We start from the raw sequence: 10942 nt of genomic DNA, 5'->3' as shown, positions 1-10942 counted from the left end.
GAAATAGAGGAACGTCCCCTAGACTCGTTTTTAGCCTCAGGTACCTTTGTTAAATCACATTCTGACTCAGAAGCACAAGATGGAGAGCATCTCTGTGTAGGAGAGCCTAGCTGCCTGGCAGGGGTGAAAATAGGATCGGTTCGATTGCCCTGTGTCGCATGCATCCTCTCCCCCCACCCCCTCCAGCTCTCCCCTCCCCGCCTCCTCTTGAAGGTACAGCACCTAAAGCCAATCTTGGTCTTGCCCTGAAGCAGCCAACCGGGTCACTTCCAAGTGAGGCAGCCCAGTGAGCATCCGAGTGGAGTTAATGCTCAAATTCCCAGTACACAGACTGGCCGACTCGTGTCTTTTTGTCCTTCCTCCTAGGCGATACTGAACCCAGCCCAGGGATTTCTCTTGTCTTTGGCCTTCTACGGCTGGACAGGATGCAGCCTGGAGTTTCAGTCTCCCAGGAAGGAGATTCAGTGGGAATCCATGGCAACCTCTGCCGCGGAGCAGCCCTGCCTGTCCCCAGATGGCTCCAGCGCACCCGGTGAGAGCCTCACTCCCAGGAAGGTGCTGCGACTCGGCGGGCACGTGTCCGACGAGGCCCTGAGCCTGTTGTCTGAAGGTGAGCCTTGTCTGCCAATGCAGGTAAATTGCGGAGCCCCGGGGCCACCCGGAAGTCCTTTATCAAACCAGGAAGTGATGTGTTGTGGGAGAGGTGTCCGTGACACCTGTAATACCCTCGAGGGTGTGAGGGGAAAGTTACAATAGCAGCAATGATGCTCCTCTTGTATTCTGTTACCCACTTGTCTTTTTAATATTTTAATGGCGTTTATTAAGCACTGCAGACCTGTGTAATTTTTTAAAATGTTTGTTTTTGAGAGAGAGAGAGCGTGAGCAGGGGAGGGGCAGAGAGAGAGAAAGGGAGACAAAGAATCGGAGGCAGGCTCCAGGCTCTGAGCTGTCAGCACAGAGCCTGACGTGGGGCTTGAACCCACAAACTGCGAGATCATGACCTGAGCCTGAGTCGGGCGCTTAACTGACTGAGCCTCCCAGGTGCCCCAACACTTATGTAATTATAAGCGGTTCCCCCCGCTTGGCTGGATGGCTTTATCAGTGTGAGTTAGTCACTCCAGACCCATCACATACGCCTGCTGTGCTGTAAGGCCGTGAATGGTGTGACCGGACCTCTGTGGCTCCAGGTACGGTTCGGTGTGCCCAGCTCACGTGGGACGTTTCGGATGAAGACCCAGTCTGCCAGCACTGGCTCTTCCCATCTGTCCTTTTCACTGAAAGACTTGAGTGCTGGGGTCTGCAGACCTCTCTGTGGTCGTCAGACTGCGTTCTGTGGAATCCTAGTGTGGACGTTTAGGCATCTAGGAAATGATTCACTTCCAGAATTGGCATGAAATCCCGTGGGGAGAACTGCGCATACTGAAATGCGCTGGTAACCAAATACTAACCCATCCAGGCCCACAGCCCATTAATCTGTCCTCCCGGGTCAGCTCAGAGAAACATTTGCCCGCCCTCTTGGTTTCAGTGAAAACCGGCCTCACATGGGAAGAAGTGGTACCTGAAACCATCACGTTTTCAGCTCCGTCGCTGTGTGGAACTGAATTTCCAGGTTACGGTGCTATTTATTTATCAGATCAAAAATAGAAAAAGTTAGATGTTCGAGTGTGATGGAGACTGTCTTGGAGACGTCAGTTTTTCGTCTCAGAGTTTTTTGTGTTGACTAAAGCGGCCTCATGGATCTAATTGATTATATCTGGGTTTTTTTTTTTTTTTTTTTTTTTACAATCCAGACTGTAACTTATGAAATAGCTTCTTGCTAATAGACTACTCTCCTCCCTGTTGAGGTTCCTAATAAAGTTTTGTTTTAGCCAAAATGTTGGTGAGGAGAGGTTTGAAAATCCCCACTCTGACATCCCCAAAGTTGTAACTCACCTGATGGTTTATAACGTACAAGCCGATTGATCCTTTAGGTTTTTGGTAGCTATAATTTTATGGTTGCCCATGGGTTGTCTAAAAAGGAGTGAGAGAGAGATGCCTGGGGTGGCTCAGTTGGTTGAGTGTCTGATTGTTGATTTCAACTCAGGTCATGATCCGGGGGTCATAGGACCGAGCCCCATGAGTGTAGAGGCACTGAGCGTAGAGCCTACCTAAGATTTTCTCTCTGTCCCTCAGCCTCTCTCCCCGGATCATGCTCTCTCTCTCTTTAAAATAACAAATACATATTTTATTTCATTTTATGTTTTTTAAAGTTTATTTTGAGAGAGAGAGTGAGCGAGCGTGCACACAAGTCGGGGAGAGGCAGAGAATCCCAAGTAGGGTCCGCACTGTCCGCACAGAGCCTGATGCGAGGCCCGAACCCACAAACTGTGAGATCGTGGCCTAAGCCAAAGTCGGATGCCCAACCGATTGAGCAACCCAGGTGTCCCCAAGACACATATGTATTATAAAAAAATAGCAAGAGAGAAGCTAAGAGAGAATGTTTAAGAATGTTGGCTGAAGGGTGCCTGGGTGGCTCAGTCGGTTGAGCATGTGACTCTTGGTTTTGGCTCAGGTCATGATCTCAAGGTTGTGACACAGAGCCTGATTTGGGAGTCGGGCTCCATGCTGAGTATGCTTTCAGTGTGTCCCCCACGCATGCACACGTGTGCTCTCCCCCTCTCCCTCCCTCCAAAAAGAAAAAAAAATAAAAAGAAATTAAGGGCAACTGAGCATGCTCTGGGACGTGGGGACTGCTTTGCGTTCCGTCAGCGGGCACCGGGGCCGACGGGGTGGGCCGCCGCCTCTGTTCAGCCCACGTCCCGTCTGTGTGTCTGTCTTCAGAGCAGCCTCCTCAGCACTGTTGGCATTTGGGGCTGGGGGATGCCTTGTTCCGAGGGCCGACTCGGACACGGTGGGATGTGGCACGTCTGTGCCCACTCCATGCCCGTCGCGCCCTCCTGATTGTGGCAACTGAGACCTCAACAACTACCCCTTGGGGGCACAGTGGCCCCAGTTCAGAACCAACGTCTTAGAGTTATTAGGCTTTCAGAAAGCTTAGATCCATACATTTGCTTTCCCCAATGTGTTGTCTGAGAGAACTGTGCACACACACACACACACACACGCATATGCATGCACACGCGTGTGTGAAAGCAAAGGCAAACACACCAACCAGACGGCTTTGTACAGAAATAATGTTGACATTTGAGAATGAAGAAAATACGCAGAAGGTTGTTTGGAAGTGACTTTAGAGGGTTTGTTTTGTTTTGTTTTGTATTCCTGCAATTCAGATACATTGAAGGAGGGTTTGTTTTCAGGTGGCGAGCTTGGTTTATTCTCAGGGCCAAAAAACATAGTGATAAATTGATAGATGGCTTCCCGGAGACGGGTATCGTCTGGTTGTAATTGCAAACCTCGAAGGAAAATGGTAGTTCTGGCTAAAGCTGCAAGATAGAGGCTGTGTGTTCATCGACTTTTATTTAGTGCGAATGATTCATCAAGGCTTAAAGAACCACCGGGGCGGGTGGGGGGGGGGGGGTGGGCGGGAGAAGGGAGGGGAAATTGCTGTTAGCATAGTCCCACCTGGGGAATGAGCGAGAAATTTTTATCTTGATACATTCAGTTTTGTTTGATTTCCGTCCTGGTGTTTTAAGTTTGTTTTTCTATTTTGAGGGAGAGAGAGCGAGCAAAAGAGCAAAAGGAGGGGCAGAGAGAGAGAGGGAGAGAGAGAGAGAATCCCAAGCAGGCTCCACACGTTGAGTGCAGAGCAGGGGCTTGATCTCACAACCCGAGTTGAAATCAAGAGTCAGATGTTTAACTGACTGAGCTACGCAGGCACCCGCCGCCCCCCCGCCCCCCACCTGATGTTTTAAAGTGGTTGAGCCCATCTCTGGAAGTCAAGTCAAACATTAGAAATAGTAATAAAAATAGTCCCAGTCTGCCCGAGCCCCAGTCACCAGCAAGGAACAGGGCCAGTCAGTAATCTTGCTCTCGTTTTCTCAGCGAGCTGTCGAGCGGGCCTGCCCCTCTGAGGTCGGGAATATGCACACAGAGCTTTTAGAGGAAGCAGACAGATCCAGTAGAGAGGTGCGCAAATGGGGCATCGATTCCTTGCAGACACTCTTAAGGCTTCCTTCCTTCCTTCCCTTCCCCCCTCCCTAGCCAAAGCCCTCAGCAAGGCTGATGTCATGGGGTGACTCACAGCCAGGAAGGAAGAAGAGTTTGTCTTTGAAATTTGAACTCCATTTGGGCGATCCGTTTATATTTGGGAAAATAGTAGGATAAGGAAATGTCTTAAAAGTCTTTGCATTTGGGGGCACCTGGGTGGCTCCGTCGGTTGAGACGTCGGCTCAGTTCGTGATCTTGTGGTTTATGGGTTCCAGCCCCGCCTCGGGCTCTCTGCTGTCAGCCTGTTGGCACACAGCCCTCTTTGGATCCTCTGTCCGCACCTCCCCCTGACCCCGCTTGTGCTTGTTCAAAAAAATAAACATTAAAAAGCACTTTGAATTTGGAGAGTTATACAAGCACCAAAGTTGCTGTTCCCTGGTGGGGTTGCCTCAAACTTGTAGCTGCGGAGAAGACTGGTCTCAGTCACATGTAGCTTTTGCCTCTGTCCTCTGCGTTTTTTTTTTTAATTGAGATAAAGGGACGCCTGGGCAGATTAACTGGGCAGATGTCAGTTAAACATCCAACTCTTGATTTCGGCTCAGGTCATGGCCTCATGGTTCATGAGTTCAAGCCCCGAGTTGGGTTCAGCGCTGAGAGCACAGAACCTGCTTGGGATTCTCTCTCCCTCTCTCTCGCTGCCCCTTTCCCGCTTATGTGTGTGCTTGCTCTGTGTCTCTCAAGATGTATAAACTTAAAAGAATTTGAGGTATAATTCACATACCATGAATTCATCTTTTTAACATTAAACTTCAGTCGGTTTTAGTATATTCACAAAGTTGTGCAACTATCTAATTCCAGAACATTTTCGTCACTCCAAGAAGAAACCCTGTACCCATTTTCAACCCCTTCCCATTCTCCGCCTCCCCCCCCCCCCAAACTGCTAATCTACTTCCTCTCTGTATGGATTTACCTCTTTTGGGCATTTCTTCTAAATGGACACCTACTTGTCCTTTTCTGGGTGGCTTCTTCCACTTAGCATCATGTTTTCAGGGTTTACCCACATTGTAGCTGGAGTCTGAACTTCGTTGTTTTTATGGCTAAATAATAAATACTCCACTGTGTGGATGGAGAGGCACTTGCTTCTGGTAGTGGTGACCCATGACTGCCCACATTGCCACCAAGCCCTGTCCTGGAAGCTTTGTGGGGTGCGGGGAACAGAGACTGCAATCCTGGCCCTCAAGGATCTCACAGTCTATGGTACACAATAAAAAAGCTGGGAATAGAATAAGCAATGGAAATGCCAGTTTGAGAAAAATTTGGAGGAAAAAGAAAGCCTATAAGGAATGCCTTTTGAGAAAAGCAAGGAATGCATCAGTGGTGTTTTTGTTTTGTTTTGTTTTGTTTTGTTTTTGAGAGAAAGAATGACCAGGGGAGGGGCTGAGGGAGAGGGAGAGAGAGAATCCCAAGCCGGCTCCACAAAGCAGGGCTCAGTCTTATGAGATTGTGACCTGACCCCAAATCAGGAGTTGGATAGTCAACCAATGGAACCATCCAGGCGCCCCTGTCGTCGGTGTTTTTGATTGTGGAAAGAACATACAAAAAGAGCGGCTATGAGTTCAGAACTATAGTGACATGTTGTTAATTAACGTCTGTTGAGTCAGGCTTTTCGAGGAATTTCTGAAGCACAGAGTTAAGTTTGTACAGTTAACCACTGACATTTGCAAAAGTGTATGGTAGAGATGTAACGGAAGTGGCAGTGAGGGTTTTTGGTTCGTATCTGGTCACCCTTGGATCTTTTAACATTGCTCCTGAGATCCAGCCTGGTATTTTGTATGGTCATCCTGTGCAGGACTTTGCATATGTTACAGTAAAAACAACAGCAGTTTCATTCAGAAATTAAATCATTTAAAGGTCTTGCTGCCTAGGATGCTTCAGCACATTCATGAAGAGGTCTACATCAGACTGTTGGCTGTCCTTACCATTGACCCCTGGGGACAAGTTCAGGATTCCAACTCTTCCCTGGTCAGTGTGCCTCTGGGGCCGCTTGGCTGCCACCAGAGAAATCACTTCACTTCTCCATCAGTGGTAGAGGAACCTCAAAGGCCATTCACGTATTCTCTAGAGGCTTCTCCAATGTGCAGTATGTGGGCACAGGCTAACAGGTGGAAAGCTGGCTGGCAGGATCCCAGGGGTGATGTCCTCCTCACCTGTTGTCCCCTCTCCTACCCATCCCACCCCTCACTAAACACGGCTGTGTTTGAGTAAGTTACATGTGCACACGATACCAGCTCTGTGCATAAAGTGAGGGAAAAGCCTTTGCAAGAACTGTTTTCGTACTGATAGAGCTTGAGCATTGGGACCTGAGCAGGTGTAGAGAAAACTCGGTACACATACAAGAACAGGAATGGTGACTCTTTTTTTCTTTTTTAATTTTTTCATTTACATCCAAGTTAGCATATAGTGCAACAATGATATCAGGACTTGATTCCTTAATGCTCCCTTTACCCATTTAGCCCATGCTCCCTCCCACAGCCCCTCTAGCAACCCCTCTGTTCTCTGTATTTAAGATTCTCTTCTGTTTTGTCCCCCTCCATTTTTATTTTAATTTTGCTTCCCTTCCGTTATGCTCATCTGTTCTGTATCTTAAATTCCTCACATGAGTGAATTCATATGATATTTGTCTTTCTCTGACTAATTTTGTTTAGCATAAGACCCTCCAGTTCCATCCAGGTAGTTGGGAATGGCAAGATTTCATTCTTTTTGATTGCTGAGTAATACTCCATTGTGTGTGTGTGTGTATGTATATACGTATACACGCATGTATATATGTATATATGTATGTATATGTGTGTATACACACACACATATACACATATGTATATATGTATACGTATACATATATGTATGTATATACATACATATGTATATATACATACATATATATATGTATATGTATGTGTATGTATACATATGTATATACATATATATATATATATATGTATACACACACACACACACACATACACATATACATACATACGTGCCACATCTTCTTTTTATCCATTCATCCATCGATGGACATTTGGGCTCTTTCCATATTTTGGTTGTTGTCAATAGTGCTGCTCTAAACACTGCGGTGCATGTGCCCATTCAAATCAGCATTTTTGTATCCCGTGGATAAATACCTAGTAGTACAATTGCTGGGTCATAGGGTAGTTCTATTTTTAGTTTTTTGAGGAACCTCCATACTGTTTTCAGAGTGGCTGTACCAGTTTGCATTCCCACCAACAGTGCAAAAGAGATCCTCTTTCTCCGCAGCCTTGCCAACATCGGCTGTTGCCTGAGTTGTTCATTTTAGCCCTTCTGGCAGGTGTGAGGTGGTATCTTATTGTGGTTTTGATTTCCCTGATGATGAATGATGTTCAGCATTTTTTCATGTGTCGGCCATCTGGATGTGTTCTTTGGAAAAGTCTATGTAGGTCTTTTGCCCGTTTCTTCACGGGATTATTTGTTTTTTGGGTATTAAGTTTGAGAAGTTCTTTATAGATTTTGGATACTAACCCTTTATCTGATATGTCGTTTGCAAATATCTTCTCCCATTCTGTCGGTTGCCTTTTAGTTTCGCTGATTGTTTCCTTAGCTGGAAAGAAGCTTTTTATCTTGATGAGGTCCCATAGTTCATCTTTGCCTTTGTTTCCCTTGCCTCCAGAGACGGGTTGAGTAAGAAGTTGCTGTGGCTGAGGTCAGTGAGGTTTTTGCCTGCTTTCTCCTCAAGGGTTTTGATGGCTTTCTGTCTTACCTTTAGGTCTTTCATCCATTTTGAGTTTATTTTTGTGTATGGGGTAAGAAAGTGGTCCAGGTTCATTTTTCTACATGTCGCTGTCCAGTTTTCCCAGCACCGTTTGCTGAAGAGACTGTCTTTATTCCATTGGATATTCTTTCCTGCTTTGTCAGAGATGAGTTGGCCATACATTTGTGGGTCCTTTTCTGGGTTCTCTATTCTGTTCCACTGATCTGAGTGTCTGTTCTTGTGCCAGTACCATACTGTCTTGATGATTACAGCTTTGTAGTATAGCCTGAAGTCTGGAATTGTGATGCCTCCTGCTTTGGGTTTCTTTTTCAAGATCGCTTTGTCTATTCGGGGTCTTTTGTGGTTCCATACAAATTTTAGGATTGTTTGTTCTAGCTCTGTGAAGAATGCTGGTGGTATTTTGATAGGGATTGCATTGACTGTGTAGATTGCTTCAGGTAGTATCAACGAGCGTCTTTTCATGTGTTGGTTGGCCATCTGCACGTCTTCTTTGGAGAAATGTCTGTTTATGTCTCCTGCCTGTTTTTTAAAAATGTTTATTCTTGACAGAGTGATGAGACAGAGCATGAGCGGGGCAGGCGCAGACAGAGAGGGGGACACAGAGTTCGAAGCAGGCTCTAGGCTCTGAGCTGTCAGCACAGAGCCTGACACGGGGCTCGAACCCACAAATTGTGAGATCATGACCTGAGCTGAAGTCAGACACTCAACCAACTGGGCCACCCAGGCACCCATCGTCTGCCCATTTTTTTAACTGGATTATTTGCGTTTTTGGTGTTGTATAAGTTCTTTATATATTTTGGAAACTAACCCCTTACTGGATATGTCGTTTGCAAATATCTTCTCTCATTCAGTAGGTTGTCTTTCAGATGTGTTAATTATTTCCTTTGCAGTGCAGAAGAAGCCTTTTATTTTGATGAGGTCCCAATAGTTTATTTTTGCATTTGTTTCCCTTTCTTCTGGAGACCTATCTAGGAAAATGTTGCTATTGACTATGTCAGAGAAATTAATTCCTGTGCTCTCTTTGAGGATTTTTATGGTTTCAGGTCTCACATTTAGGTCTTTAATCCATTTTGAGTTAATTTTGTGTATACTGTAAAAAAGTGATCAAGTTTCATTCTTCTGCATGTAGCTGTCCAAATTTCCCAGCACCACTTGTTGAAGAGACTGTCTCTTGCTCATTGTATATTCTTGCCTCCTTTGCTGGAGATTAATTGACCATATAGTCATGGGTTTCTTTCTGGGCTCTTAATTCTGTTCTATTGCTCTATGTGTCTATTTTCGTCAGTACCACACTGTTTTGATCGTTACAGCTTTGTAATATATCTTGGCATCTGGGATTGTGATACCTCCAGTTGTGTTCCTCTTTTTCAAGATTGCTCGACTATTTGGGGTCTTTTGTGGGTCCACACAAATTTTAGAATTAGTCTAGTTCTGTGAAAAAAGCTGTTGGTATTTTGATGGGGATTGCATTTAATCTATAGATTGTTTTGGGTAGAGTGGACATCCATCTCCCAATCCATGAAAATGGAATATCTTTCCATTTGTTTATGTCATCTTTAATTTCTTTCATCAGTGTTTTTTATAGTTTTCATGATACAGGTCTTTTACCTCTTTGGTATTTTATTATTTTGGGTGCAATTGTAAATGGGATAATTTTCTTTTTAATTTTTTGAAGTGTTTATTTTTGAGAGAAGAGAGCACGAGTGGGGGAGGGGCAGAGAGAGAGAGACACACACACAGAATCCGAAGCAGGCTCCAGGCTCCTAGCTGTCAGCACAGAGCCTGATGCGGGGCTTGAACCCATGAACTGCAAGATCATGACCTCAGGTGAAGTCGGATGCTCAACTGACTGAGTCACTCAGGAGCCCCAAATGGGATCATTATCTTAATTTCTTTCTGCTGCTTCATTATTAGTGTATAGAAATGCAGTGGATTTCTGTATGTTGATATTGTAGCCGCATTCATTGATCAGTTCAAGTAGTTTTATGGTGGAGTCTTTAGGGTTTTCTGTATATAGTATGTCATCTGCAAATCGTGGTAGTTTTACTTTTTCTTTGCCGATGTGGATGCCTTTCATTTCTTATTTGATTGCTATAGCTAAGATTTCCAGTACTATGTTGAATAAAATCGGTGAGAGTGGAAATCTTGTCTTGTTCTTGGTCTTAGGGAAAAAGCTCTCAATTTGTCTCCATGGAATATGATGTTAGCTATGGGTTTTTTTTTTTATTATGTTTTGGTATATTCCCTCTAAACTTACTTTGTTGAGAGCTTTTATCATGAATGAATGTTATAGGGGCACCTGGGTGGCTCAGTCAGTTAACTGGCTGACTTTGACTCAGGTCATGAGCTCACAGTTCGGGAGTTCGAGCCCCACGTCAGGCTCTGTGCTGATAGCTCGGAGCCTGGAGCCTGCTTCGGATTCTGTGTCTCCCTCTCTCCCTGTTCCTCCCTGCTCACACTCTGTCTCTCTCTCAAAAATTAACATTAAAAAAAATGGATGTTGTACTTTGTCAGATGGTTTTTCTGTATATATTAAGATGATCATATATGTTGATGTGTGATGTATCACATTGATTTGCAGATCCCGGACAACTCTTGTGTCTGAGAATAAATCCCGCTCGGAGTAAATGATTTTTCTAATATATTGTTGGATTCTGTTTGCCAGTATTTTTTGAGGATTTTTGAATCTATGTTAACCAGAGATACTGGTTTCTCATTCTCTTTTTTTTGTAGTATCTTTATCTGGTTTTGGTACCAGGGTAATGCTGGCCTCAGAATGAATTTGGAAGCTACCCTTTCTCTTCTATGTTGTCTTTGAGAATAGGTATTAACTCTTCTTTAAAGGTTTCATAGAATTTACTTGTGAAGCTATCTCGTGTTGGATTTTTGCTTATTGGGAGTTTTAATGATTTTTTTAAAGCATTGCTTTTTAAAAATTTTATTTAAGATTTTTTTTAAGTTTATTTACTTATTTTGAGAGAGAGCATGAGAGGGGTAGGGTCAGAGAGAGGGAGAGAGAATTCCAAGCAGATTCTGTGCTGTCAG

The 10942-nt window shown here is 44.7% G+C and overlaps 1 protein-coding gene across 4 annotated transcripts in view; it reads left to right on the top strand.

The window, feature by feature from the left end:
* The window catches only part of GPR143 (G protein-coupled receptor 143), a 65091-nt gene that overhangs the window by 23183 nt on the left and 30966 nt on the right, over positions 1-10942 (top strand). For all 4 annotated transcript variants that reach the window (XM_045472434.1, XM_045472435.1, XM_045472436.1 and 1 more), the window contains one exon: positions 367-610. In XM_045472434.1, the coding sequence (XP_045328390.1) occupies positions 367-610 (244 nt within the window). The remainder of the gene's footprint in view (positions 1-366; positions 611-10942) is intronic.

This window comes from Leopardus geoffroyi, chromosome X, assembly GCF_018350155.1.
Source record: "Leopardus geoffroyi isolate Oge1 chromosome X, O.geoffroyi_Oge1_pat1.0, whole genome shotgun sequence".
Taxonomy (NCBI): domain Eukaryota; kingdom Metazoa; phylum Chordata; class Mammalia; order Carnivora; family Felidae; genus Leopardus; species Leopardus geoffroyi.
Note: the sequence above shows the minus strand (reverse complement) of the source record. Positions and strands in the feature narration are given on the sequence as shown.